The 27,960-nt window shown below is 46.7% G+C and overlaps 1 protein-coding gene and 1 long non-coding RNA gene across 2 annotated transcripts; both read left to right on the top strand.

Annotated features, from left to right (window-relative positions):
- Positions 1 to 581: 581 nt before the first annotated feature.
- On the top strand, positions 582 to 11,092 carry LOC147652490 (uncharacterized). The gene is made up of 2 exons (XR_015288050.1): positions 582 to 616; positions 5,601 to 11,092. It is a non-coding gene; the product is annotated as an uncharacterized LOC147652490 (long non-coding RNA).
- A 611-nt stretch (positions 11,093 to 11,703) lies between these two features.
- LOC147652489 (uncharacterized) lies at positions 11,704 to 26,286 on the top strand. Its single transcript, XM_086893232.1, has 3 exons — positions 11,704 to 14,533; positions 14,911 to 16,871; positions 23,938 to 26,286. Exon 1 carries the CDS (start codon positions 11,790 to 11,792, stop codon positions 12,750 to 12,752), a length of 963 nt encoding a protein of 320 aa, XP_086749358.1. The 5' UTR covers positions 11,704 to 11,789; the 3' UTR covers positions 12,753 to 14,533; positions 14,911 to 16,871; positions 23,938 to 26,286.
- Positions 26,287 to 27,960: the final 1,674 nt, after the last annotated feature.

Here is a 27,960-nt window from a genome sequence, read left to right as displayed (position 1 = left end):
TGCTCAAGGCACTTTGTCCCTGACCCTTTCAGAGAATAAACCCATTCCTGGAATCCATACAGAGAGCCTCCTCCTCATCCTTTGCCTCTTCCTTGTGCTGACAGCTGTAACATGCTGTAGAGCAGCAGCTCTAAGGTTCAGCTCCTGCTGTTTATTTCAGGAGCTGTTCCCCACACTTGGCATGGTGCCTTGGTGGTGGTGAGAGCACCACGTCAGCTGGCACCCAATGTGGGCTCTCCCTGCAAGTCAGAGACCCCACAAAGAGGCTGTGCATCCCTTTGGCAATTGCAGTTAAGCCCTTGGCTGTCGGCTGCCCCAGTAGTAGCAGGCTGGTGCTCCTAGGGGCAGAAGCAGCAGCCCTCCAGCATCTGAGAGGGTTGCTTGCTTCTTGGAAGAGGACTTTCCCTGCAGCCCTTTTCTGGTCAAGCCAGAGGTATCTCCTCAGTGTGAGGGAGGACAAAGGGGAGAGATGCTTTGCCTCTGGGGTGTGAGGGGAGGTTGTAATGGATAGCACCTCATTCCCTGTGACTGGCTCCTGGGCCCTTATAGCTTGTGTTTGTTCTGTTCTCTTTTTGCTGCAGGGGAGTGTGGATTTTGCTACACGGGCAGATTAAAGGTGAGTGCAAAGTTGTCTGTGCAGCAGAGGGGGATTTTTATTCAAGTTGTGGGTGTCTTGGAGGGTGGCGGGAAATGTTTCTCTACAGGTTTGTTTAAAAGATTTAGCCGGTGGCTTTTCCTACATTTCCCCCAAGTATCCCTGGTAGATCTGAGCTCCTTTTGGGATGGAGTCAGAGTAAAATTAATTGATTTGGTAAATCAGGGGGATACTTTGGCTCAAAAATTTCTCCATTTGTTTGTATTAATTCGGCTAACTTTGTTAGAAAAGGTAAGAATGGGAGTGGAGGAAAGGCCATGGGAATCTGTCCCAGTTACCCCTTCCCTCTCTCCTCAACCCTCTAACCCTATGCCAGGGGAGATGCGCAGAGCAGCTCATAAAGTGCAGGGCAGTCACGATGGCCACAATCTCTCTAGCTCCCCACATCTCCCTCAGCACCCTAGCTGTGACAGCAGCAGCCATGCTGCCAGAGATCCTTCCCTAAAACCTTCTAGCCCAGTTCAAACCCCAGATCAAACCCCTAAAGTTGTTCTATTTAATGTACCCCCCAGTTCACCCCAAAATGGCTCCCGGGAGGCACAAGATGGTGGAGACCACATGGCTGGGCCTCTCCCTTGTGCTTCTCCTCCCCACAATCCTTTTCTCCCTCTTCCCAAACCCTTCCTGTCCCCAGATCGTCTTCTTCCTTTTCCCTTGGGACCCTCCTTCCCCACCCTGGTACTTCCTCCTATGATATCATCTAAAGCCTCACCTCTTCTTGTTGTTGCCCTGCCTATTATCCCTCTCCTTTCTCATGCAGCTCCACCTACCCTCTCCCGACTTCTGGTATCCATGCTCTAGGGGCTGGATGTGATGAGCCTGGGAACCAGAACCCAGAACAGGAGGCCCTTCCTCTTGTTGCTCCTGTTACGTTTCCTGGTCGGGGAAGTGTGCTTTCAGAATGGGAGCCCTTCTCATAACAAAATATAAAGGAGCTTTGCAAAGCTCAGAAGGAGTTTGGGAGGGGGAGTGAATATTTTAAAAGCCTGTTAAGGGCCACTCTCTTCTCCAACCTAGTGGTCCCATATGATATCAAGGATTTGTTTGTATGCATCCTCTATCTGAATATCTATTATGGGAAGAGGCATGGAAGAGATCATTACAAACCCTCCACTCTGAGCTGTTGCAGAGCTCTGGAGGCACCCTTGGCACCACTGGGAATATCATAACTAATGACCACTTGAGGGGCAAAGGGGAATGGGCTCAGGCAAAGGATCAAGCCAGAGCCTTACCAAGGCAGATACTAGATCAAATAAGGGGAGCTGTGGAGAAAGCCTTTCATGTCTTGCCCACCAAAGAACCCCAAGTTAATTTCATTAATGTCAAGCAAGCTCCATCAGAACGATTTTTAGATTTTGTTGACAGGCTGCAAGCACAGGTGGAGAAACATCCTTGAGGTGGCAAAGGCCAATGCAAATGAGACGTGTAGAAGGATAATTGTCAGGTTGCCCTGGGACCCTCCACCCACCCTTGCCAAGATCATCAAAGCTTGCACAAAGAAGGTGACCAGCTTAGAAGAAAAGAAGGTGCCAGAAGGGAGGAAAACAGCAGAGAGTGTGGTAGCGGTAGCAGTGGCCACCTTGATCCACTACCTGCCACTCCACTGCGGGCCACTGATCTGCTACTGATGTGGTCAACTTGGGCACATGGCTAAAAACTGTCCAGTTCATAACCCCAGCCTGACTGGGCAGCAATTTGTTAAAGGGGTGTTGTAATGCAGTTAGGAAAAATGGTATGACCCAAAGAATGTACCCCTGAAAATGTAGAATTGTAAGGTTCTTTCCCTTCTCTTTTTCTCCCCAGTCCCCCTTATTGGTTGTGTGAAAGTAACCCACCCCTTTCTCCCTGCCTTGAAAAAGGGGTGCTTATTGATACCTCTTCCCCTTTCCCTCCTGCTACCTCACTCCATAGGATCCCAAGAAATAAAGCTGTAATTGCCATCTCAGCAAAAGGAAAAGAGCCTCGTTTTTAGGTTCTTCTTCAATAAGCTAAACTATCTCCCCTGTCTCCTTGGCTGCTGCGGGGTGGACAGTGATAACAAAGAGGCAGGGGACATTAGAAATTATAGCAGGTGACGTTTCTGGGTGGGCTAGACCCCCAAAAACTGGCTGGAAACACACGTGTGTGTTTCGCAAGCCTGGGCACGTCAACTACCTTGAAAAGCTAAACAAATACAGTTTACAAGGAATGAACTGGTAGCTTTCTCAAGCCCAGAGACAGCCAATTCACAAAGAAGTTTTTTCTGCTCAGCAACATAAGAGTGGTGAGTCAGACTGGCCGGCACGGCAGGGAACGTGAAAGTGGGGCGGAGCGGGTCCCAGGCACGGCCCGTGCAGCGTGCACAAGCTGAGCTAGGATCAGCTGAGCGCGGGCCTGCGCCGGTGACGTGTCCCCGCAGGTGACAGGGGACAGCCACATGGACGGTGCATGGCGGCGCGGGCAGGCAGTGTGGTGGCAGCAGCGGCGGCCGCTGGGCCGCCCCTGACCGTGTGATCAGTGGCCGTGGAGCAGAAACCCTCCCCTGGGCAGCATGGGGACCGAGCCGCAGGCTCCATGCGGAGCCGGCTGTAACATGTTTCACGTGGCAGCCGCACGACGTGGGCAGTGACAGCCACAGGACAGCTTATCTTACCCCAGTGTGTATAGGGGGATGGCAAGCTGAGAGAAAAATAATAATAAAAAAAAAAGCCTGCCTCTGCATCACTTTGTTGCTTTTACAGTAAAACAAGATAAAAACGAGTTGTGAAAACACTGTTTTAATAACAGAAAGGGGATCAATAATATCTATACCCCAACCAAATTTAGAATCCAAATTGCAAGAATTTTTAAGTACTATTAATGTTAAGATCTCTAGAAAAAAGTTCAAATGTTTCATATCATGGTTATCTCATAACATTCCACAGCTTGATTTGTCAGAAGCAAATTCTATCTCTGCATGGGATCAAATTGGCAACCTTCTAACTCTAAAAATAGAGGATGGAGACAAAAATGCTTCAAAATATCTCCCAGTTTTTCTTATAATTCTGAAAGAATTGATTAACAGAGAAAAAGACATAAAAAACCAGCCATTGCTTTCATCAGTGTCTCATACCTCTTTCCCCATATCTTTTGCTCATGAGCTGAAAAAGATACATGGAACAAATCCAGAAACTCAAGAAATGCACTGTAATAATGCCATTTCTGGATCCATGTGTCTCATTCACACACACACACACACACACACACACACACACACACACACACCCCACCAGCTCTGATAGTGTTGCGAAAACTACCAGCGACTCTTCCCTATACCCCAGTATTCTGACCAATCCCCATACCTCCACGTGGCTGGAATCCAAAATGGAGTTGGCCATGTCCTAGGCACCCATGTGGAGGAACCCCCTTCTTATCTCCCTCCCCCTTCCCATGACTCTTTCTATCCACCACACTCTGCCTATTTCCCTTACTCTTCCCATTATTCCTCCTCTCCCTCCCACATCTCCCTCCCTCCTACTATACCTGCTCAAGCATGACATCACCTTGCAATCACGCCTCCAAAAGTTGCAATCTTTCTCTCCACGCCCCTGCCTCCTATCCCCACGGGGAAGGGGGGAGTAAGAAAAGTGGCCCTGCCCCCTGCCCCCGTGGGGAGGCGGGGGAAGGGGTGTCCTGGTCCTGCCCCCCAGAGAGGGGAGATGTATCTCTGCCCAGCCCCTGTAGGGGTGTGGACAGGTCCCTCCACCCATCTGCGGGTGAAGCAGGGCCCCCAGGGCCTGGTGGGGTGAGGCTGGACAGGGAAACCTCGGATATGCAGGCTCTGGGGAAGATAAGGATACACCTACAGCTGCAACTGTGATATATACTGGTAAAAACAGAACTAATAGATAATATCAGCCTTTTTCTTACCATGATATCAGAGAGATTTGTAAAATACAACCTGAATTTGGCAAAAATAGTGAAATATTAAAAAGAATGATTAAAGCTACTTTAAAATCTCAGGAGTTAGTTCCTGCTGACATCAAAGATTTCTTCAGGTGCCTCCTAACCCCCACTGAGTTTGATTTTTGGGAATGTTCATGGAAAAGGTCATTAAAAGACCTAGATGAACTCAAGCAAAGCATGCAGGATGCAAAAGATGCAGAAAATAATGAGATTACTTTTGAGCACCTGTGTGGGTAAGGGAGATGGATTAAGCCTGAAGATCTGGCTCAAGTGCTAACAAAACCTATTTTAGATAAAATCTGTGAAGTAGCAGAAAAAGCTTACAATAAAATACCTACACTTGAAACCCAAGTCAGTCACGTTAACATTAATCAACTCCCATCTGAGAGTTTCTTGCAGTTTGTAGACCGCCTCAGACTGCAAATACAACAGCAAGTACAGGAACCAGCAGCACAAGCAGAATTGATTAAAGAAATGGCACAAAGAAATGCCAATGAGGCCTGCCGCAAAGTGATTTTAAATCTGCCCATCCATCCTCCACCCACCATAGCAGACATGATCCAGGCCTGCCCCAAGAAAGCAGATCTGTACAGTGCACTTGACAAGAAACCAGGACCATGCAACCCAAGGACTGTAGCAGCAGCAACACCAGGGATGGTGTTGCCCAGGAACAGGCCACAGATGACACCAGAACAGCTGCAGCACATCATCTGCTTCCAGTGCAAGAGGCCAGGACATTTCACAAGGAACTGTCCTCAAACCCAGTAACAAGGGGAGCCCCAGAATGAAGCTATAACCAATCAACAGAAAAACTGAAGTCAAACCGCTCCCCTGTCTGGCGCAAGGACACAAATATGACAGACTTGAAACAAGTAAAAGACTCTATTTTAGTGGAGAAAGGGGAGGAATGGGGACAGGATGAGAGATTGCAGAAACATAATTGTGGGGAACGCTTGCATAATAAGATCTGGCACCCGCAAAAGCGATTCAGACTTGTAACTGCTAAAGCTTTTTGTTTCAGATCTGATCGTTGGACAGTCATTGGAGTGGACTTGCAGGACAATTCACAAGACCTGGCTGGACTGGATAGTAGGTATTTTGTTATTGGAGACACAGCACACACACCAATAGAGATTGAGGTGGCTCCCATGACAATTAAAGGAGAACTAACACACGTCATTCTCTTGGCAAGATGTCTTCAACTACCCTTCTATGTAGCTGAAGGGCAGATAATAGCCCAAGTGATCCCTGTTCAAACAGAAGTCCCAGTACATGAGAAAGCACCAGGAGTGTACTGGGTGGAAGTGGTGGGTGAAGACAAACTCATTTTGGGGGGTAACCTGACACATAAATCAGAACATCTCCATGCAGAAGGGTTGATTGACACTGGGGCAGATGTGACTATCATACCTGAAAAAGTATGGCCTTCACATTGGGAACTGCAACCCGTGGCAGGAAAAATACAGAGTGTTGGAGGGGTGAAACTGGCAAAAATCTCTAAAGATATTGTTCAGATTGAGGGCCCAGATGGAAGATTGGCTAGTATCCATTCGTTTGTCACAAGTGCCCCCTGTGGGGAAGAGAAGAGACACCATGTCCCAGTGGGGAGCGAAATTAACAATTCCTGAGACCTCTCAGGATTTTTGATGGAGACCACTGCAGAGTGCCCTACCTGAAAGCTAACCTGGCTAGATGATAATCCAATTTGGGTGCATCAGTGGCCTCTCAGCAAAGAGAAACTCGGGGCGCTAGAAATATTGGTGGAAGAAGAATTAGCCAAGGGACACATAGTAGAAACAACCAGTCCCTGGAATTCCCCAATATTTATAATAAAAAAGCCAGGGAAAGATAAGAGGTGCCTCCTTCAGGATTTGAGAGAAATAAACAAAAAAATAGAGGACATGGGGTCTCTTAACAAGGTATGCATCCCCGACTATGTTACCACAAAATTGGCTATTAGCAGTGCTAGATATTAAAGATTATGTTTTTTCCAAATTCCCCTGCACCCAGAAGATGCACCGTGATTTTCCTTTTCCATTCCCACAATTAACCAAGAAGCCCCAATGAAAAGGTACCACTGGACAGTACTACCTCAGGGGATGAAAGCGAGCCCTTTCATCTGCCAGTGGTATGTGGGATCATTGTTGTCCCCAGTGCATGCTGAACATTTTGAATTATGTGGATGATGTGTTAGTGTGCTGTACCAGTAACAACATGCTGCAAGACACCCTTGACCTAGTGGTTAAAGTTTTAACCTCTACTGGATTCCAATTGCAGGAAGACAAAGTTCAAATGATGCCACCTTGGAAATACTTGGGCCTGGAAATCACTAAACGGACTGTTGTTCCACAGAAATTGGAAATCATTAGCAATCCTAAAACCCTAGCAGATCTCCATTCCCTATGTGGGTCACTAAACTGGGTCCAACCCTGGCTAGGTCCCATTAATGAATACCTGAGCCCACTGCTCAGTTTATTGAAAGGGGAGAGAGAGTTGCTGTAACCCAGGGAGCTGACTCCAGAAGCAAAAAATGCAATTGAAAAAGCACAAAGGGCCTTGACAGAAAGACAAGCACATCACTTCAAACCAGAGCTGCCTTTCAAATTTATTGTCCCTGGGAAATTACTACACTTACATGGGTTGATATTCCAGTGGGCCAAAGGGCAGAAAGATCCACTCTTAATCATAGAATGGGTCTTCCTCTCCCATCAAAGACCCCAAACTATCACCAAGCCACAAGAGCTGATGGCTCAGCTGATCCAAAAGGCCAGTGTAAGGCTGCCAGAACTGGAAGGTTGTGACCTTATGTGTATTCACCTTCCAGTCAGACTCTCTGGAGAAAGCAAACACTCTCCAGAGAAACTGACCAAGGAGATGTTTGAGCACCTTCTGCAGAGCAATGCTAACCTCCAGTTTGCTCTGGACAGCTATAGTGGGCAAATTTCGGTCCATGCACCATCACACAAATGGTTTCATGAGGAATTCACCTCATTCCTTGTGAGAAAAGAAGCCATAGGCTGCTCAAAGCTCTTACAGTGTTCACTGATGCATCTGGAACCTCTCACAAGTAGGTGATGACCTGGAGAAATGCACAGACTCAGCTTTGGGAAGCTGATGTTGAGTTTGTAGAAGGATCACCCCAGATAGCTGAACTGTCTGCGGCCGTAAGATCCATTGAGAAGTTTTCAGAACCAATTAACTTGGTTACTGATTCAGCCTACATAGCAGGAATAGTGTCCCGAGCAGAGCAGGCAGTTCTCAAGGACATTGAGAACAAACATCTCTTTAGACTGCATTCAAAACTGATTTATTTGATTTCAAATAGAGAACATCCTTTCTATGAGATGCATATAAGATTGCATTCCGATTTGCCAGGTGAAATCGCTGAGGGAAACTGGAATGCTGATTCCCTTGCTGCCCCAGCTGAAAAGGAACGTCTCCCAGATGTGTTTCAACAGGCAAAGTTAAGTCATCAGCAATACCATCAAAATGTGCCAGGACTGATTCGTCAGTTCCAGCTGACATGCGGTCAGGCTAAAGCCATTGTGGCTACCTGTCCCAATTGCCAGCTCCAGGCAGTGCCATCATTAGGCATCGGGGTTAATTCCTGAGGCCTTGGAAGCTGTGAGGTGTGGCAAAACAGATATCACCCACATTCCCAGTTTTGGTCACCTTAAGTATGTACATGTGAGCATTGATACATACTCAGGAGCAGTGTATGCCTCTACTCATGCAGGAGAAAAATCTGTACATGCCAAACAACACATGGTACAAGCCTTTTCAGTGCTGGGGATCCCTAAGGAAATTAAAACAGATAGTGGCCCAGCGTATAAATCCAAGGAATTCCTGGAATTTGTCCAGCAGTGGGGAATGGACCACAAAACTGACATCCCCCACTCCCCCACAGGTCAAGCTGTGATTGAGTGTACACACCAGATGCTCAAACAAGTCCTAGCCAGGCAAAGTAGTGGGGCAGTGTGGATCTCTTCACAGCAAAAGCTTTGTAAAGCTATGTTTACTATCAATTTCCTGAGCTGTTCTTTTGAAAACATGAATCCTCCTGTGACTCGGCATTTTAACAGTGGTCATCAGTTTAAATTGTCACAGCGCCCACCAGTTTTAATCAGGGACCCTGAAACTTGGCAAACCAAGGGCTCCTATGAACTTGTCACCTGGGGGCATGGTTACGCGTGTGTATCCACCCCTACAGGCCCCTGATGGATTCCTCAAAAATGGGTAAAGCCTTTTGTTCCCAAAAACCCAGCCCCAGCAGAAGAAGAAGAGACAAGTGGCAGTCGCTTCCAAAAGAAGAGGCTGCTGGGAAAAACAAGAAGAAACCTTTCTAACCTCTTGTTACTCTCTGACCTGCATACATTGACTATGAATATATTTTAAAAATGTTTGTTTCTTTTCTTTAAGAAAAAACCTATCTCACACTCAAACCCATGATGAGCCTTACCTCAGCTATCCTCCTGCTTGCTCTGAGCAGCCTGACCACTGCCTGGATCGTCCCTCAGCCACGACAGAACATCTGGGTGACCCTAGCATACACACTTCAGTAAGACAGTACCTGCCTGTCCAGTGCAGCAGCAAAAGACCCTGTGTCCACCTGTCTGGTAGGAATCCCCCTGCAGGCTGAAGAATTTTCAGCCAGCTTTAGTGATCCCAAGTTTAATACAGATCCCAAAATACATAGCACCCAGCCACTTGAAAACCGTAAGCAGAGAACGGTAACAATTAAAAACCCTGTTGAAGAGTGGCTACCAAAATTGCCCAGAGCTAATAAAGAGCCCCAAGAATTAGAGCTATTAGGTTTTGCTCCTGCACCCTTTTGTATCCACCTTATGTATAACACACTGACAGACACTAAATTATATCACCACATAGTACAATATCGAAACGAATTTAAGGCAAGGCAGTGGTGTAGTGTGCGGAGTCACATCACAGCAGATGATCCTCTCTGTTCACATCCAAGAACCCTCCCTAAAAGCGTGTTTCTGATTTGCGGACATAGAGCGTGGGCAGGGTTCCCATCTCGCCTTCGAGGAGGACCGTGTACCTTTGGGAGGCTATCCCTGTAGGGACCTAACCAAACCCAAATTTAAAATATGGATTCAAAAAGAAAATTCAACCTATGAAACTTACAAAAGGAACACTGACATTTTAGATCCAAATTGTGATTCTGACATTTTTCATTGAGCAAAATCAAAAAGGGTTGCTGCATCCATATTTCTTCCATGGGTTGCAGCTGCCCAGGCATTCAGTGAATTAGGACAGTTAGAATGCTGGGTAGTGAAACAGGCCAACTTAACATCCTCTGCCCTCAGCTCCCTCCTCAAAGGCGATGAGATTACCAGACAGGCCACACTCCAAAATCGGGCTGCCATAGATTTTCTTCTGCTGCTGCATGGACACAAATGCCAGGAATTTGAAGGACTTTGCTGCCTAAACCTGTCCTCAAAAGCCCCCAGTGTCCACGGAGCCCTCCGAGAGATGAAGAACTTGATTGGACAAGTGAAGCAAGAAGCTGAGGACTGGCTTAATGAGCTGTTCAAAGGCTGGGGACTCACAGGATGGTGGACCTCGATAATCAAAACAATCTTGTTGTTTTTTGTTGTTCTGTTTCTAATCGTGCTAGCCTTTGGGATCATCCGTTGTTTAGTTTTAAAAGCTCTCAAGAAATTAGTATCTACTACCTCAGAGATCAACCACATAGAGCTAGCGGACTGGAAGCAACTGGACCGGCCTGTCAATCACAAGTGGTGGACAAACTCATGATCAGTATCAAAATGATATCACAATCTTTCTTCAAAATTTTTATATAATAAGAAAGGGTGAGATGTTGTAATGCAGTTAGGAAAAATGGTATGACCCAAAGAATGTACCCCCAAAAATGTAGACTTGTAAGTTCTTTCCCTTATCTTGTTCTCCCCAGTTCCCCTTATTGGTTGTGTGAAAGTAACCCACCCTTTTTACCCTGCCTTGAAAAAGGGGTGCCTCTCGATACCTCTTCCTCTTTCCCTCCTGCCATCTCACCCCAAAGGATCCCAAGAAATAAAGCTGTGATTGCCATCTCAGCAAAGGGAAAGAGCCTCGTTTTTAGGGCCTCGTCTGGCAAGCTAAAACTACCTCCCCAGCCTCCCTATCCACTCTGGCGTGGACAGTGGTAACAGAGGCTGGGGACAGAGTTATAATAGCAAACATCTCCCCCTTTCTTTTTCAAAAAGAAGGATGGAGGTGATGTATAGAGAGTTTTTTAGCAGATATGGGGCACGATATATTAGTAAAAGCCTGTCTGCACAAACCAGCCTCTGGAATAAGTCGTAATATTAAGGGCTAAAATCCTTGAAACTTGCCTGCAGAAGAGAGAGTAAAGCAAAACAATATTCTTGTGTACAAGGATAAGAATGTAAACTTGTGTGTACTAGCCAATAGTAGCTTGCTCTGCCCATGGACCCTGTAGAACCCTGTAAAAGGTGTGTTAATAATAGAAATAAACGGTGTTCTCGTTTACTTCTGTGAAGGCTGGTGAATAAACTGGCGGTCTTTCAAGATCTGGTGCTCTGACCAGGGACCTCCTGCGGGCAGAGAGGCTTTGGAGTCAGGGGAGCGGATCTGGGCGCGGGAAGCCGTGGGCTTGGATTGGCACCAGATAGGCAGCCTGAGCGCGGTGAGATGCAGTGCGGTAGGACATGTAAATTCAGGTTGCTGGGGGAGACCGAGAGGCAGGAGCGTAGTAGAAGGGTCACAACCTTCCCTCCCGTGGTTTGCCGCTAGCATGGAAGCGGAATTTGCGGCAGCGAGAAAACTGCTTCTTAGCATCCTCTTTAAATGAGGCAAAGCAGCCCGGGAAAAGGACCTGGATAAGCTCATTATATGGGCGAAAAATCGTGGGCATTTTGGAGTGCCCTCACTGCTTTTTGCGGTGGAAGAATGGATGGATGTCGGGAATCTGATGTGGGACACGGCCATCACGAGAAAGAGTAAAGACGTAGTAGCCCCCGGTTCAGTATGGAAAATTGTGTTAAATGCCTTAAGGGATATGAAGGCAGAATCCTCAGTAGCAGCAGCTGCCATAGACGCCATGGCGCCATCCGAGATGGACGCGCCACAGCCATCTCCTGCCGAGTCCGCTAGCCGTTTGAGTGCATTTTTCGGAGTTGGGCATGTCCAGCCAGCAAAGGGGCTCACAGGGAAGCAGTGTAGCACCATGTCAGAACTTTTAAAATCCCAGGGGTGCTCCGACGTGGCTCCGGCCTCACCGGCAGAGCTCTCTGTGGCTCCAGCTGCGCCGGCAGAGCCTAAGCCAGAAGTTACCCTGCCGAATGCAGATGTAGAAGTGACGGCTCCCCTGGGAGGAGCGGGTGCCAGCTCCAGCCAGGCAGAGCCTGATACGTCAGCAGAAACAAGAGCCACAAAGTGCAAACCAAAGATCTACCCTTCGATGCCATCTACTTTTCACTGGGGAAGACCACAGGACATCCCTCTCCCCTCCGATGATGATATCTCTATGCACTCTGATGACGGACGGCTTGCAGCAGCAGCAGAGCCAATTGATGATAACAGTACATCAAAGAAAGAGCTACTGGGATGGCAACAACAAATAGAGCAGCTTGTGCAACAGCTTCAAGCTCGGATTGAACAAACCCTATGTACGAATAAAGCACAGCCTCAACAAGAGAAAGCAGCTCTGCAGCAAACACTGAGACAACGAGCAGAGTCAGTTCAACAACTACAGGATATGCTGCGTCCTGAACCATCTGCTCCACCTTTGGAAACACTGTCAACACCACAACCTTGTTCTAGCTCTGTCACCTTGGAGGAAGAGAACAGAAAACACAGAGCACAGCAGAGGTGGTCCGGCATCATTCGAGATGCAATTCTTGAGGGAGAATGGCAAGCAGCAGGGGCAGTCGCTTGTCCCATTTTATATGATCAGCAAAATCCATGTTATGAACAGCACGACTGGAAGATCTTACAGCAAGCCAAAAAGACAGTTACTGAGAATGGCATTAAATCCAAAGCTGCAAACACTGCATTGGATTGGCTGTTCACCTCTGATGTTAACAGTCCCATAGACAGCCAAAATCTCGCACGTCTGCTTTTAACTCCATCACAGCTTATGGTGTGGGAGAAGGAATGGAAAAGGTTAGCAGTTCTAGAAGCCAATTGACCTCGAGATCAAAATGATGTATTATATGGACTTAATCCTGACATGCTCACTGGTTCAGGAATCTACAGTCATATAGCTGTACAGTTAAACTACCCTCTTGCAATGCATCATTTGTCTGCACAGCTCGCTCGTCAAGCCTTTAATGCTGTGCCTGATTCAAAACCTCATCCTTCCTTCACAACAATACGGCAAGGCCTCACAGAACCATATCCTCATTTCATCGATTGTCTGTCAGCAGCCCTAAAAGCTCAGAATGACATGAGCAATGAAGAGGCAAAACAGAACATATTTAAACTGTTAGCTTTTGAGAATGCCAACTCAAAGATGAAGCCTATCCTTGCCACACTCCCAAAGCAAGCAGATGTGGGAGACATGCTAGATATTGCCCTACAAGTAAATCAGACGCAACAAGGACAGCTAGTAGCCAATGCTGTTGCAGAAGCCATCAAGCCAACCACAAGTCTGCTTGCTGCTGCCATCAGTAAACTGGGAAGTGGATGCAAACCCTCTACCACACCTTCAATCATCTGTTTTCAATGTGGCAACAGAGGGCACTTTTGAAAATCCTGTCCAGCTACTGTGTGGTGTGATCACTGTCAGACAGGCAGACATGCTACTTCTGTATGTCGCTTTGCAAAAAACATGATCAAGAGCGCGAGGAGCTGCCGCACGGGGACACAAGTTGCCAGCCCAACTCTATTCAGCAGCTCAACCCACCAGCAACCCAGGGAAGCCTGGGAATCAATTTGGCAGCATCAGTAGATGTCACACTCATCGGCAGCACCATCCGCAAAATCCCAACTGGAGTTACAGGACCTGTTTATTCTGTTACCAGTGCACTTGGTGCTTTTTTGATTGGGAGATCATCTGCTGGAATTGCAGGACTTATTGTTCTCCCAGGATCATCGATGCTGATTACACTGGTGAAATCCAAGTGTGTGCCTACACCCTAGCTCCTCCACTTACAATCAAAAAGGGAAAAAGAATTGCTTAATTGGTGTTATTTCAAAAGGTGGCAACTGAGAAAGACATTTTTCGAAGTGCTTCTGGACATGGAGCCAAAGGATTTGGGTCAACAGGAGACACAGTGGTGAATCTCGTTCAACAAATGAGTCATCGGCCAGTAACTGAAATCACCCTGTGCCACGGATCAAAACAGCAAAGAGTCAAGATGATGTTAGACACAGGAGCTGATGTTACCATCGTCAGCTGACTCTGGTGGCCAAGAGAATGGCCTCTCCACAGAGCCTTGAGCTCAGTACAAGGTGTAGGAGGATACTCCACGCCACTGAGAAGTGTACACCCGATCCAGTTTCGATATCCTGAAGGACAGACTACCACCTTATGTCCATATGTCATGCCTTTGCCTGGAAGCCTTGGAGGGCTCGTTGGTTGAGATGGTCTCAGGCAGCTCGGGGCAACACTAACTCTTCCCAATCAATCGCCTTTTCAGTAGTCACCTCTGCTGACAGGCTGCCCACCCCAAGGATTCAGTGGAAATCTAATGAGCCTCTGTGGGTTGAGCAGTGGCCTCTATCCCTGGAGCGGCTGGCAATTGCGCATGAACTTGTCAAGGAACAGCTACAAGCAAAGCATATCCAACCATCACTCAGCCCATGGAATACTCCAATTTTTGTCATCCCAAAGAAGTCTGGAAAATGGTGATTGCTGCATGATCTGCGCAAGGTAAATGACCAAATGTGGGCAATGGGAGCATTACAACCAGGGATGCCCTCTCCCACAATGCTGCCACAAGAATGGCATCTTCTAGTCATAGATTTGTGTGGACACTAACTCTGAAACAGAGAGCCTGTAGAAATTACATGCCACATAGCTTTCTCAGTCCAGCCTGAGAAAGTAGCCTGGGAATTCATAAGGAGGATTCAAAACAATCCTCAAAGACAGAAAACAGCCTTGCAGGTGCTGTTTGTCTTTCCTTTGTTTTCTTTGCAGGAGAAGGTCAGGGGGTAGTGTGCCCCACTGACCAATGATAGTAATGTAGTAGTTTGCTAACCAATAAGAGTTTCCTTTCTGTACTTTCCACATATATATATGTCTCTATAAAAGAGACCTGAAGTAATAAACTAAGAGAAATTCTCCTGATTGACTCCTAGAGAGTCTGTGTCGTTCAATCTCGCCATTCCCAACAGAGCGACAGATTTGAAAGACTGTTTCTTCACAATAGCCCTGCAGAAAGAAGACACAGTGAGATTCGCCTTCACTTTGCCGTCAATCAACAAAGAAAGTCCGTCTCAGAGATTTGAGTGGGTGGTCCTTCCACAAGGGATGAAAAATTCTCCAACAATGTGCCAACTGTTTGTGCACTGGGCACTGACACCTGTGCGGGCCAAGCTCTCCCAGACAATTATTTATCACTACATGGATGACATCTTGTTTTGTCAATGTGATCCATTCCAAGATGAAGATCTCACATTTATCACCGCCCAGCTTGCAGCAAAAGGCTTGGTGGTTGCCCCAGAAAAAATTCAAAAACAAGCCCCATGGAAGTACCTAGGGTGAATTTTGACATCTTCATCAGTCCACCCACAAAAATTGGAGTTAACCACTGAGATCCGCACCCTTAACGATGCACAAAGGCTTGTTGGAGATCTGCAATGGGTACGACGCATTGCTGGTATCCGAAATGATGAGATAGCACCCTTAATGAGCCTTTTGAAAGGTACAGACCTGCAAGCTCCGATTACCCTTTCTGCAGATCAAAAGAGCTGTCTCATTTCTCTAGGGAAGAAACTGCTTTCAACACTAGCAGACAGAAGATTGCCAGATGTGCCTTTGCGACTTCTGATTTGTAACCACTCTGTTGCACCATGTGCTATCATATTTCAGTAGCCTGCTTGGCAAAAAGAGAAAGGGGGAGAAGGCCCACCTAAGAGCTGTCGAGGTGCCAAGCAGCCTGCCAAGAAGCTATGGTGAGTGCAATTAGGGAAGAAATGTGCAGAGCCTTTAGCGATCCTTGAGTGGATTTTTACACCATATACGCCACCAATGAGTATCTGGCAGAGGACAGAAGCAATTGCTTATCTCATCAAAAAGGCGAGAACACGAATTGTGGAAACTAGTGGTGCTGAGCCTGAACATATCAGTCTGCCAATAACAATAGAAAATTTTGAGTGGATGCTGAGACACTCAGAACCAATTCAATTAGCGCTGCTCAGCTATCCAGGAACTGTACACAACAGGCAACCTAGAGACCCATGCCTGCAGATCATCTTAAAGCAGCAGTGGTTGCAACAGCCCAAAGTCATGAAGCATCCGGTAAAAGGCCTTACAATATAGACGGATGCAGGAAGTCAGCGGAAAAAAGAAGCCTGTACCTGGCAAGAAGACTCGAGTTGGAGAAGTAAAATTATAGATGGAGATGCACATGACTCACTGCAGACATTAGAACTTACAGCCGTCGCATGGGCACTGTCTCACTGGCGAGACAGTAAGCTGAACATTGTATCAGATTCATTGTACGTGGTAGGAGTGGTACAACGTATTGAAGACGGTCTCATCAAGCCACCAGATAATAAGCGATTGTGTCAACTATTTTTTCAAATCAAAAGAGCTATAGAGGACAGAAATGAGCCCTGTTGCATCATTCACATCCACAGTCATCAAACAGAATTAGGTGTTGGAGAAGGCAATGCAAAAGCTGATATGCTTGTCAGTCCTGTTGTAGCAGCACCAAGAGACTCTTTCACAGCTGCAAGAGAGAGTCGTGCTCTCTTTCATCAAGCCGCAAAAGCCTTACAGAGACAATTTAATATCAGCTTAACAGATGCACAAGACATTGTAAAATCCTGTCCATAATGCAGTCAATATGGAACCACTCTAGGCTTAGGTGTTAACCCTAGGGGTCTTCAAGCCTGTGAGATTTGGCAAATGGACGTAACACATGTGCCTGAATTTGGTCGCCTCAAATATGTACATGTTACAATAGATACCTTTTCAAAAATGGTTTGGGCCACTGCACAAGTAGGAGAAAAAAGCATACATGTAATTTGACATTTGGTAGCATGCTTTGCCATAATGGGAGTTCTGAAAGAAATAAAAACAGACAATGGGCCTGCATATGTAGGAACACGAGTTTCTCAGTTCTTACAAAAATGGGCAGTCAAATGTTGTAGTGCATCTAGAAATCTTGGTACCTCCCAAGGGTAAAACTCACCTCTGGTTTGTGTAATGTTAGTTCCTACCTGAAAACCTTCTTTCCCTCCCCCCCCCCCTTCCCATTGGCTGTGACCTCCCTGCATCCCCTAATCACCCCTGCCCCCTGGTATAAGAGATAAGACCCAGGGCATTTCGCTCTCTCTCTTGCCCCGGATGGACGACAGACAATAAACCCGGGATTATTCCAGCAAATTTGAGCCTCCTGTGTCTAGATACTTTGAGTCCGTGTTGTATCCACTCCAGGACCCCCTCCACCGCCTGTGCCCAGAGACGAGCAGGCACCACGGGGGGTGGGACAGAGGGGTCCCAGCAGGGAGCTGGATAGCGAGAGAGTGGCGCCCGACCGTTGGGGCTGAACAAGCCCACGTTAAAGGCTTATCGGAGCCAGGGTGAGCCGTTCTTTGGAGACTTTGGATGCAGTTAAAAAAAAATACAGCAAAAAAAGTTTCCGAAAAGGAGTCGAAAATCCTCCAGCACCAGAGGACCGATTCCAGGGCAACAAGTATCCTTCCACCGCCAGAAAACGACAGAAAAAGGTAAGATTGAACTCGGGCTGGGAGGGGTGGAGCGTGAAACAGACCCCGGGGGACTGTGTTCCGTGTAACTCCTTCCCAGCGGCAGCAGACCCGAGCGTGTGGGGTTCCCCCAGCCGTGGGCAGAGACAGAGAGGGGGTGGGAGAGGGAATTCTCCCTGCTGCTTGTACAGTGTGAGTTTAATTGTAATCCTTTTGGTGCAACCTTGTTTTCTGTGGTAGGGAAAATAGACAGATTGTGTGCAGAGCTGCTGTGACCTCCAAAAATGGGATCCCGGCTATGCACACAAGAAAGGAGTCATACACAACAAATACAGAATTTTTTAAAAACCACAAATGTAAAAATTTCAAAACATAAGATAAAACAGTTTGTATCATATTTGACTCAGCAAAGTAAACAGGTCGAATTGTTAAAATTAGATTCAGTAACTGCCTGGGATGAAATTGGAAATTTATTAACCTTAAAAATAGAAGGAGGAGACAAATCGGCCCTGAAATTCCTCCCAGTTTTTCTTTTAATTCGAAAAGAATTAGTTAACAGAGAAATAAAAACGGAAGACAAACAAGCACCTAACTTTCCTAACTTTTCCCCCAAAACCTCTGTTCCCCCAATAGAAAAGATACCCGAGACAAACAATACAAGTTCTAATCCGGTGTGTCTCTCTCAGTCACCCAGTCCTGCCTCACAAGCCGTCAAGGCTCCCTCCCTATACCCTGTCAGTGTTACAGAAAATGTATCTTTCTATCCCCACATGGCTGAGAGCCAAGATGGCGCTGGCCACGTGTTACCCGGCCACATGGTGAATCCTCCTGTGTATCCCCTTTCTCCAACCCATAATCCCCCCCAGCCCTGCCTGGCCCCACCCTATGACCCTGTCCCCCGAAGCTGTAACCCTATCCCCTGTCCCTCCGGCCCCTGTCCCGTGGGGAGGAAGAGAGGGGCAGGGAGAGGGGTGTCCCGGCTCTGCCCCCCGATGGGGGGGTGCCAGCCTCCCGGGCCTGGCATGGGGTGGGGGGAGACCCCGAGACCCGACATGGGGGGGGGGAGACCCCGAGACCCGGCATGGGGGAGGGGGAGACCCCGAGACCCGGCATGGGGGGGGGTGGAACCCCGGGGCCAGGCGTGGGGGGGAGCGCCCCCCTGCCCAGCTCCTGCGGGGGCGGGGCTGGGGACGGGGATGGGGCGGAAGCCAGGGGCGAGGCTGGGGGCTGGGCCGAGTGGGGGGTGAAGGGCAGGGCCCCGCCCAGTTCCCACGGTCCGGGGGGCAGGCCCGAGACCGAGCAGGGAGGTGAGGTTGCCTCACCACATTCCAAAGGCGGGTGTGGTTGTGCTGCTGCAAATTGCCCTGATGGCCCCGGGGGACGCCCCGGGGAATGGAGGGGTGGAACCTCACAGCCTGCTCCCAGTGTGGAGCCACATGGTGCCCCTGGGGGATGGGGGAATACGGGCTTCCCCGATGTCCGAGCAGGACAAGCCTCTCCCCCCTCCCAGGTCAATACAACTGGGGATGGAAAACAAAATGGTTTTAACTCAGCCTTTTTCCCTACTGCTGCTCCGGTGACCTTTATTGGAGCAAGACCTCAAAACCGTACTTACAAACCGTTTTCATACCAAGACAAAAAAGAAATTTGCAAGGTACAAAGAGAATTTGGCCGTAATAGTGAAATATTTAAAAGCATTGTTAAAACAACATTAACTTCAAATGATTTAGTTCCTACAGATATTAAAGATCTTTTTAAGTGTTTGCTTACACCATCTGAATTTGAATTATGGGAAAACACATGGAACGGTTTCTAAAAAACATACTGGTGGAATTATTAAAAACTAATCCCCAATATGTAGATTTATTAAATAATCCTATTACTTTAGAGCATTTATGTGGTGAAGGAGTATGGGAAAAACCTGAAGACCAAACTAGGGTATTGCCAAAAGCTGTGATAGATAAAATCACTACAGCTGCAGAAAAGGCTTTCACACAGCTACCTACAGCTGACACTAAAGGCAGTTATATTAATGTAAAACAAATGCCCTCAGAAGGATTCCTGCAATTCTTAGACCGATTAAGAGAACAAGTCTCCCGTCAGGTAGAAGACCCTGTGGTACAGACAGAGTTAGTCAAGGAACTTGCTCAGAGAAATGCTAATGAATCTTGCCGTAGAGTCATTTTAGGTTTGCCTGTGGATCCCCCTCCAACCCTTGCACAGATGTCAGCAGCCTGTGCAAGGAAAGCAGAGATGTTTTCGCAGGAAAAGAGACCTCCCTGGACCACCCCAAGACCTGTTGCTGCAGTTTCATCTGAGACAAGTAATGAACAGATGACGCCTGACCAGCAACAGCGAATTTGTTTTTATTGCAGAAAACCAGGACACTTTGCTAAAAACTGTCCTTTAAAACAACAGAAACACATGGATACCAGCTTGCCAAAAAACTTACATCACAGCGCTTATCCACTCAGCGTGCAGACATAAATGAAGTGGAAACGAATCTCTGTCCTTTAATAAAAAGGGAGAAGGGGGGTGAAAAACTGCTAAACTATAATTGTGAAAAACGTTTGCCTAATAAGGTCTGGCAACCGCAAAAGCGATTCAGACTTGTAACTTCTAAAGCTTTTTGTTTCAGATCTGACCGCTGGACTGTTGTTGGAGTAGATTTGCAGGATAATTCACAAGACCTGGCTGGACTGGATAGTAGGTATTTTGTTATTGGAGACACAGCACACACACCAATAGAGATTGAGGTGGCTCCCATGACAATCACGGGAGACCTAACACACCTCACTCTCTTAGCTAGGTGCCCCCAACCCCCTTTCTATATAGACAAAGGGCAGGTAATAGCCCAGGTAATCCCTGTTCCAACAGAAGTCCCAGTAGATGACAAAGCACCGGGAGTTTACTGGGCAGAAGTAGTGGGTGAAAACAAGCCAATTATAGGATGCAATTTAACACATAAATCAGAACATCTCCATGTAGAAGGGTTAACTGACACTGGGGCAGATGTGACCATCATACCGGAAAAAGTATGGCCCTCACACTGGGAACTACAACCAGTGGCAGGAAAAATACAGGGTGTTGGAGGGATGAAACTGGCAAAAATTGCTAGAGATATCGTCCAGATCGAAGGTCCGGATGGTAGGATTGCTAGTGTCCGACCTTTTGTAATTGACTACCAGTGCCCCCTGTGGGGGAGAGATACCATGTTGCAGTGGGGGGTAAAACTCACTATTCCTGAGACACCTCAGGATTTTTGATAGAGGCCACTGTAGAGCGTCCTGTCCAAAAATTATCTTGGCTAGATAATGATCCAATTTGGGTGAATCAGTGGCCTCTCAGCAAACAAAAACTTGGGGCGCTAGAAAAATTAGTGGAAGAAGAATTGGCTAAGGGACACATAGTAGAAACAACCAGCCCTTAGAATTCCCCGGTGTTTGTAATAAAAAAGCCAGGGAAAGATAAATGGTGTCTCCTTCAAGATTTAAGAGAAATAAACAAAAAAATACAAAACATGGGATCTCTCCAACCAGGAATGCCCTCCCCAACCATGCTACCACAAGATTGGCTACTAGCAGTACTGGATATTAAAGATTGCTTTTTTCAAATTCCCCTGCATCCAGAGGATGCACCAAGGTTTGCCTTTTCCATTCCTACCATTAACAGGGAAGCCCCAATGAAACGGTACCACTGGACAGTATTACCTCAGGAGATGAAAGCCAGCCCCTTCATCTGCCAGTGGTATGTGGGGTCATTGCTGTCCTCAGTGCGTGCTGAAAAGAGAGAGGCTATCATTTTGCATTATATGGATGACATTTTAATATGCTGTCCCAATAACAACATACTGAAAGATACCCTTGACCTAGTGGTTAAAGTTTTAACCTCTGCTGGATTCCAATTGCAGGAAGACAAAGTTCAAAGGATGCCACCTTGGAAATATCTGGGCCTGCAAATTACAGCACGGACTGTTGTTCCACAAAAATTGGAAATTATTGGTAATCCTAAAACTCTAGCAGATCTTCATTCTCTATGCGGGTCACTAAACTGGGTCAGACCCTGGCTAGGCCTCACCAATGAAGACCTGGGCCCCCTACTCAATTTATTAAAAGCGGAGAGAGAATTACTGTCTCCCAGAGTGCTAACTCCAGCAGCGAAAACTGTAATTGAAAAGGCACAAAAGGCCTTGACAGAAAGACAGGCACACCGCTTCAAACCTGAGCTGCCTTTCAAATTTATTGTCCTGGGAAAATTGCCACACCTACATGAGTTAATATTCCAATGGGCTGAAGGGCAGAGAGACCCACTCTTAATAATAGAATGGGTCTTCCTCTCCCATCAAAGACCCAAGACTATCACCAAGCCACAAGAGCTGATGGCTCAGCTGATTCAAAAGGCCAGGGTAAGGCTGCGGGAACTGGCAGGTTGTGACTTTATGTGTATTCACCTCCCAGTCAGGCTCTCTGGAGAAGGGAAAAACTCCCCTGAGAGACTGACCAAAGAGATGTTTGAGCATCTGCTGCAGAGCAATGCTAACCTCCAGTTAGCTCTGGACAGCTATAGTGGGCAAATTTCAGTTCATGCACCATCACACAAATTGTTTCATGAGGAATTCCATCTCATTCCTCGTGAGAAAAGGAGCCGGAGGCCACTCAAGGCTCTCACAGTGTTCACTGATGCATCTGGGACATCTCACAAGTCAGTGATGACTTGGAGAAATCCACAGACTCAGCTTTGGGAAGCTGATGTTGAGTTTGTAGAGGGGTCACCCCAGATAGCTGAACTAGCTGCGGTCGTGAGAGCCTTTAAAAAATTTTCAGAACCAATTAATTTAGTTACTGACTCAGCCTACGTAGCAGGAGTGGTGTCCAGAGCGGAACAGGCAGTTCTCAAAGACATTGAGAACGAACATCTCTTTAGATTGCTTTCAAAACTGATTTACTTGGTCTCGAATAGAGAACAACCTTTCTATGTGATGCACATAAGATCGCACACCCCATTGCCAGGTGAAATCGCTGAGGGGAACCGGAAGGCTGATTCCCTTGCTGCCCCAGCCGAAAAGGTATGTCTCCCTGATGTGTTTCAGCAGGCAAAAATAAGTCACCAGCAATATCATCAAAATGTGCCAGGACTGATCCGTCAGTTCCAGCTGACACGGAATCAGGCCAAAGCCATCGTGGCTACTTGTCCCAATTGTCAGCTCCAGGCAGTGCCATCATTAGGCATCAGGGTTAATCCCAGAGGCCTTAAGAGCTGTGAGGTGTGGCAAACAGATATCACTCACATTCCCAGTTTTGGTCGCCTTAAGTATGTACATGTGAGTATCGATACATACTCAGGAGCGGTGTATGCCTCTGCTCATGCAAGAGAAAAGTCTGTGCATGCTAAACAACACTTAGTACAGGCCTTTTCTGTATTGGGAATCCCTAAAGAAATTAAAACAGATAATGGCCCAGCGTATAAATCCAAGGAGTTCCTGGAATTTGTCCAGCAGTGGGGAGTGGAACATAAAACTGGCATCCCCCACTCCCCCACAGGTCAGGCTGTAATCGAGCGTACACACCAGACGCTCAAACAAGTCCTAGCCAGGCAAGGTAGCGAAGCAGTCTGGATGTCTCCCCAACAGAAACTATGTAAAGCTCTGTTTACTATTAATTTCCTAAACTGTTCATTTGAAAACATGAATCCTCCTGTAACTCGGCATTTTAACAGTGGTGATCAGTTTAAATTGTCACAGCATCCACCGGTGTTAATCAGAGACCCTGAAACTTGGCAAACCAAGGGTCCCTATGAACTTGTCACCTGGGGGCGTGGCTACGCGTGTGTATCCACCCCTTCAGGCCCCCGATGGATTCCTCAGAAATGGGTAAAACCTTTTATTCCAAAGAATCCAGCACCAGCAAGAAGAGAAGAGAAGCAAGTGGCTGTCGCTTCCAAGAGAAGACGCCGCTGAAGAGAGCAAGAAGAAACCTCTCTAGCCCCTGACCTGCGTACTTTGGCTGCGAATATGTTTTAAAAAAATTTCTGTTTCCTCCTTTTTTTTTTGAAATAACCTACCTCTTATTCAAATCCATGTTTCTCATTTTTGTATAACAGAAAAGGGTGAGGTGTTGTAGTGCATCTAGAAATCTTGGTACCTCCCAAGGGTAAAACTCACCTCTGGTTTGTGTAATGTTAGTTCCTACCTGAAAACCTTCTTTCCCTCCCCCCCCCCCCTTCCCATTGGCTGTGACCTCCCTGCATCCCCTAATCACCCCTGCCCCCTGGTATAAGAGATAAGACCCAGGGCATTTCGCTCTCTCTCTTGCCCCGGATGGACGACAGACAATAAACCCGGGATTATTCCAGCAAGTTTGAGCCTCCTGTGTCTAGATACTTTGAGTCCGTGTTGTATCCACTCCAGGACCCCCTCCGCCGCCTGTGCCCAGAGACGAGCAGGCACCACGGGGGGTGGGACAGAGGGGTCCCAGCAGGGAGCTGGATAGCGACAGTCAAACATGTAACAGGAATTCCCCATGTGTCAACTGGACAGGCCATTGTAGAGAGAGCCCATAGAACCCTAAAAGAGTATCTGAATAAGCAAAAAACACCAGAACAATTAGACCCTACCATTCGATTGCAGCAAGTGTTATTCACTCTAAATTTCCTCAGTTTAGTTGGAGATTTAGAGCAGCCCCTGGTGGTAATTCACAATATTCAAGTAAAGATGCCAGCTACCCCAGAGGTTAAGTTATACTACAAGAACCCAAAAACAGGTATCTGGGAGGGACCGAGTCCATTGCTATTTAACGGGCCTGGTTACAGTTGTGTTTCCACAGATACTGGACCGCTGTGGGTGCCTAGCCAATGGACCAAACCAGCCACGAAAGATCTGAGGAACAATCAGAACGTTGATGCCCTCAGTCAATCTCTGATCGGCTGCCAGCTGACACCACGAGAACAACAAATGTTTCAGGACTGAATTGTGTCAAGTCATAGTCTGTTTGTGAGAAATTCCTGTGAAGATCTGAGAAGAGTGCAGAGACTCTATCTAATTGTGCACAAAACAAATTTTAGTTGTGTGTTTACCCTTTTTGCAAATAGCTTTCACGCTTAGATTACATATATACCAGAGCACGTGTGTTAAAAGTAGATAAATAACAGTTAAGATAAGGAGTTTAGTGTGTGTAGTGATTATTATATTAGTATAAGGTATCAGTATTCCCCCTTCAAGAGCTAGCGTAAGCATCTTTGAAAGTTCATTTAACAACTGAAGTTTTAGCCGTGAGCTTGCAAACATGATGCCATTTGCATGGGACAAACTGCTTATGGTAATTGTGCTGTGTGTAACCCCAACCAGCTGTCTGCTGACAAATATCCAAAAGCAACAGAACATATGGGTCACCGTAGCACACCTGACTAGTCAAAAATCAATGTGTTTGAGCCTAGCCACACCTGGAGATCCTTTTTGCACCTGTCTCATAGGAGTCCCTGGATGGGATCCTCCAGCATTTAAAGGTTTAGTTAGCAACGACACTCAACTGAATCGATTGGAAATGCTGCAAGAGTGCAATCGCACCATTGGCTTCACATCTAGACAGCTTGAAGCCTGCTGGCAAGTGAAAATTATTAAGGTTCTTAATGTTACCATGGAACCCCCAGAAGAGTTAGATCTGCTAGGTTCCACCAATACCTCAGGTGGATGAATGATGTTTGAGCCCCTGACAAAAAGTCATCCTGACAAAGTAACACAGCGCTGGGCTACAGTCAACCCCATAGTTGATCTCGTTACTGCCACTGAGAGTAAAGCTTTTTACTCGCAATGCAATCTCACAGGACAATTACCGAAGCAATTACCTAGTTCCGTCTTCCTGATCTGTGGGGATAGGGCATGGAATGGAATTCCTGGTAGTCCACCTGAGGGGCCATGTTATCTTGGGAAACTTACTTTGTTCCACCCAAGCTTACATCAATTGCTAAATGTGGCTAACAAAATGAAAACCAATAGACGGTCCAAGCGAAGCCTAAACGAGTTACAGTGTAATGATGTTAGAAACGCAGACTTTTGGAATCGCGGTATAATATGGGCAACCTCCTTCTTCATTCCAGGAGCAGCCGCTGCTAAAAGTCTAGCCACTGTAAAAAGGTTCGCTTGCTGGACTAGGAAAGAATTAAACTTAACATCCACAATGTTAAGTGAGCTTTCAGCCAATGTAAGCAGTGTACGTCATGCAGTATTACAAAATCGAGCTGCAATTGATTTTTTGCTCTTAGCGCAAAGACATGGTTGTGAGGAGTTTGAAGGCATGTGCTGTTTGAATCTTACTGATCATTCCGTTTCCATCCATAAGCAACTACACCAGCTACAGGATGGGTTACATGCCCTGAAGGAAGATAGTGACCCCACTGGGAGTTGGTTCACCAGCAGGGGCATCACTGGATGGTTGAAGTCTCTTGTGCTGGAGGGGGGACGGATGCTATTTATAGGGTTAATGGTGATAATGCTTGTAAGTTGTATGTTATCTTGTGTTCGTAAAAGTGTAGTACAATCCGCATCCAAAGCCTGGTTTGTGCAAAAAGAGAACGGGGGAATTATAGAGTTTTTTAGTAGATGGGGGGCACGATATATTAGTAAAAGCCTGTCTGCACAAACCAGCCTCTGGAATAAGTCGTAATATTAAGGGCTAGAATCCTTGAAACTTGCCTGCAGAAGAGAGAGTAAAGCAAAACAATATTCTTGTGTACAAGGATAAGAATGTAAACTTGTGTGTACTAGCCAATAGTAGCTTGCTCTGCCCGCGGACCCTGTAGAACCCTATAAAAGATGTGTTAATAATAGAAATAAACGGTGTTCTCGTTTACTTCTGTGAAGGCTGGTGAATAAACTGGCGGTCTTTCAAGAGTGATGTTCTGAATTGGGGTACAAATCATAAAACCATTGGGGAGGAAGGTGGGAACCAGGGGTTTCAGCAACATTAATTCTGGGGGAGGAGAATGTTATCTGGTTTGTGGCAGACAAACAACACCTTATTAAAATGGTGAACATAATCAGAATGAGAAAAATTATTAAAACAACACAAAGAACATATTTCTTAAAACTCATCTACAAAAAAAACTTAACATTGGGGAATCAGGGTGAAAGGGAGAATTGGGCTCTCCTTCCCTACTCCTTTGACACTTTCTCTTAGCTGTTATGGTCATGTCCCTTTCGGGATCTGGTGGCCAGCTAGGGTGTTTCAGGACATAAGTCTTCACCTACTCTGTGGGATCCACCTTTGTCTTTGGGTGTGGATACACAGGCATATCCACACTCCCATGTCTCAAGCTTGTATGGACTTTGGATATCACAGTTTCAGGGTCCCATATTAATACCGATGGATGTTCCCTGAGCTTGTAGATGCCTGGAGCTGGCATCTGCCTCCAAAAATATTGAAGGGAGCAGGATTCCTCCTGGACCCAAGCTTCCCCCTCCTAGAACTTGGAGTGCCAAACACCTCTTGCAAACTGACAGAAGAAACTTGTGGGGTGAGTTTTGTTACCCAAGGAAAAGGACTGATGTTCATGTCCAGGGATCCCTTTGCCAGAATGCTGAAAATTGCAAACAGAGCAGTATTCCTTCCAGACCCAAGCCGCCTCCGCCTAGAACTTGGGCTGCCCTTGGAGTGTCACCTCTGACAAAGTGACATCAGGAACCTGGGTGGGTGAGTTTTCTTTCCCCTGGTAAAAGTTTTGGTCCAGGGGCCCATGGCCGGTAGCAAGCTTCTGCCTCCAAAAATAATGAATAGAGCAGGATTTTTCCCTGACCCAAGCCACCCCCATCGAGCAATCAGGCTACCCTTGGAGCTCCATACACCTTTGACAAGCTTTCATAAGGAACCTGGAGGGAGTGAGTTTTGTTTCCCATGGGAAAGGTCCACCCTTCATGTCCAGGGGCCTGTGGCTGGGAGTGGGCTTCTGCCTCCGAAAATTATGAACAAGGCAGGATTCCTCCCAAACACTGTTGAGATGAAAAATGAGGGATGGGGCCACCATGCTATTTGAGATGATTTATTGCTCAAGTAAACCTGATAAGATTTCAGTCTCGAAGGTGTGAGATTTGGAGAGAAGCAGCAAGTCAGCCATAGCTCAAGGTAGTCACATATCTCTTCTTCACACAGCAATGTATAACATTTTGGTCCAATAGAAGGCAAACACGAAACTTGTTTTTACTTAACAACCTATCACCTTTTGTCACCGATGGACACGATGTATTGAGGGTTCTTCAGATAATCAGACACACACACACCAGCTGCTTCGTGAGGCTAAAACCTTTATTCAGGGGTTCTTAACCCCTTTTTATAAGGTGTTTCAGTCCAAGTTACACGATTGGACAATAAACCAGCACCCCCTTTGGTCCCATAGGTGGGACCAGAGAAAACAAACCAAGAACATCTGTTCACTATTGTTTTGAGAAATATTATCTATTTACAATAACACAATCCTGGAGAGAAAACTTCCCAATAACTTTTCCCCTGGGAACAGATGAGCCCCTGACA

This window comes from Cyanistes caeruleus, chromosome 6 (genome assembly GCF_971803275.1).
Source record: "Cyanistes caeruleus chromosome 6, bCyaCae1.hap1.1, whole genome shotgun sequence".
NCBI classification, from domain to species: domain Eukaryota; kingdom Metazoa; phylum Chordata; class Aves; order Passeriformes; family Paridae; genus Cyanistes; species Cyanistes caeruleus.
Note: the sequence above shows the minus strand (reverse complement) of the source record. Positions and strands in the feature narration are given on the sequence as shown.

Coding starts and splice junctions, on each gene's coding strand:
- LOC147652489 (XM_086893232.1), top strand. CDS start 11,790: ATGTCAGAACTTTTAAAATCCCAGGGGTGCTCCGACGTGGCTCCGGCC.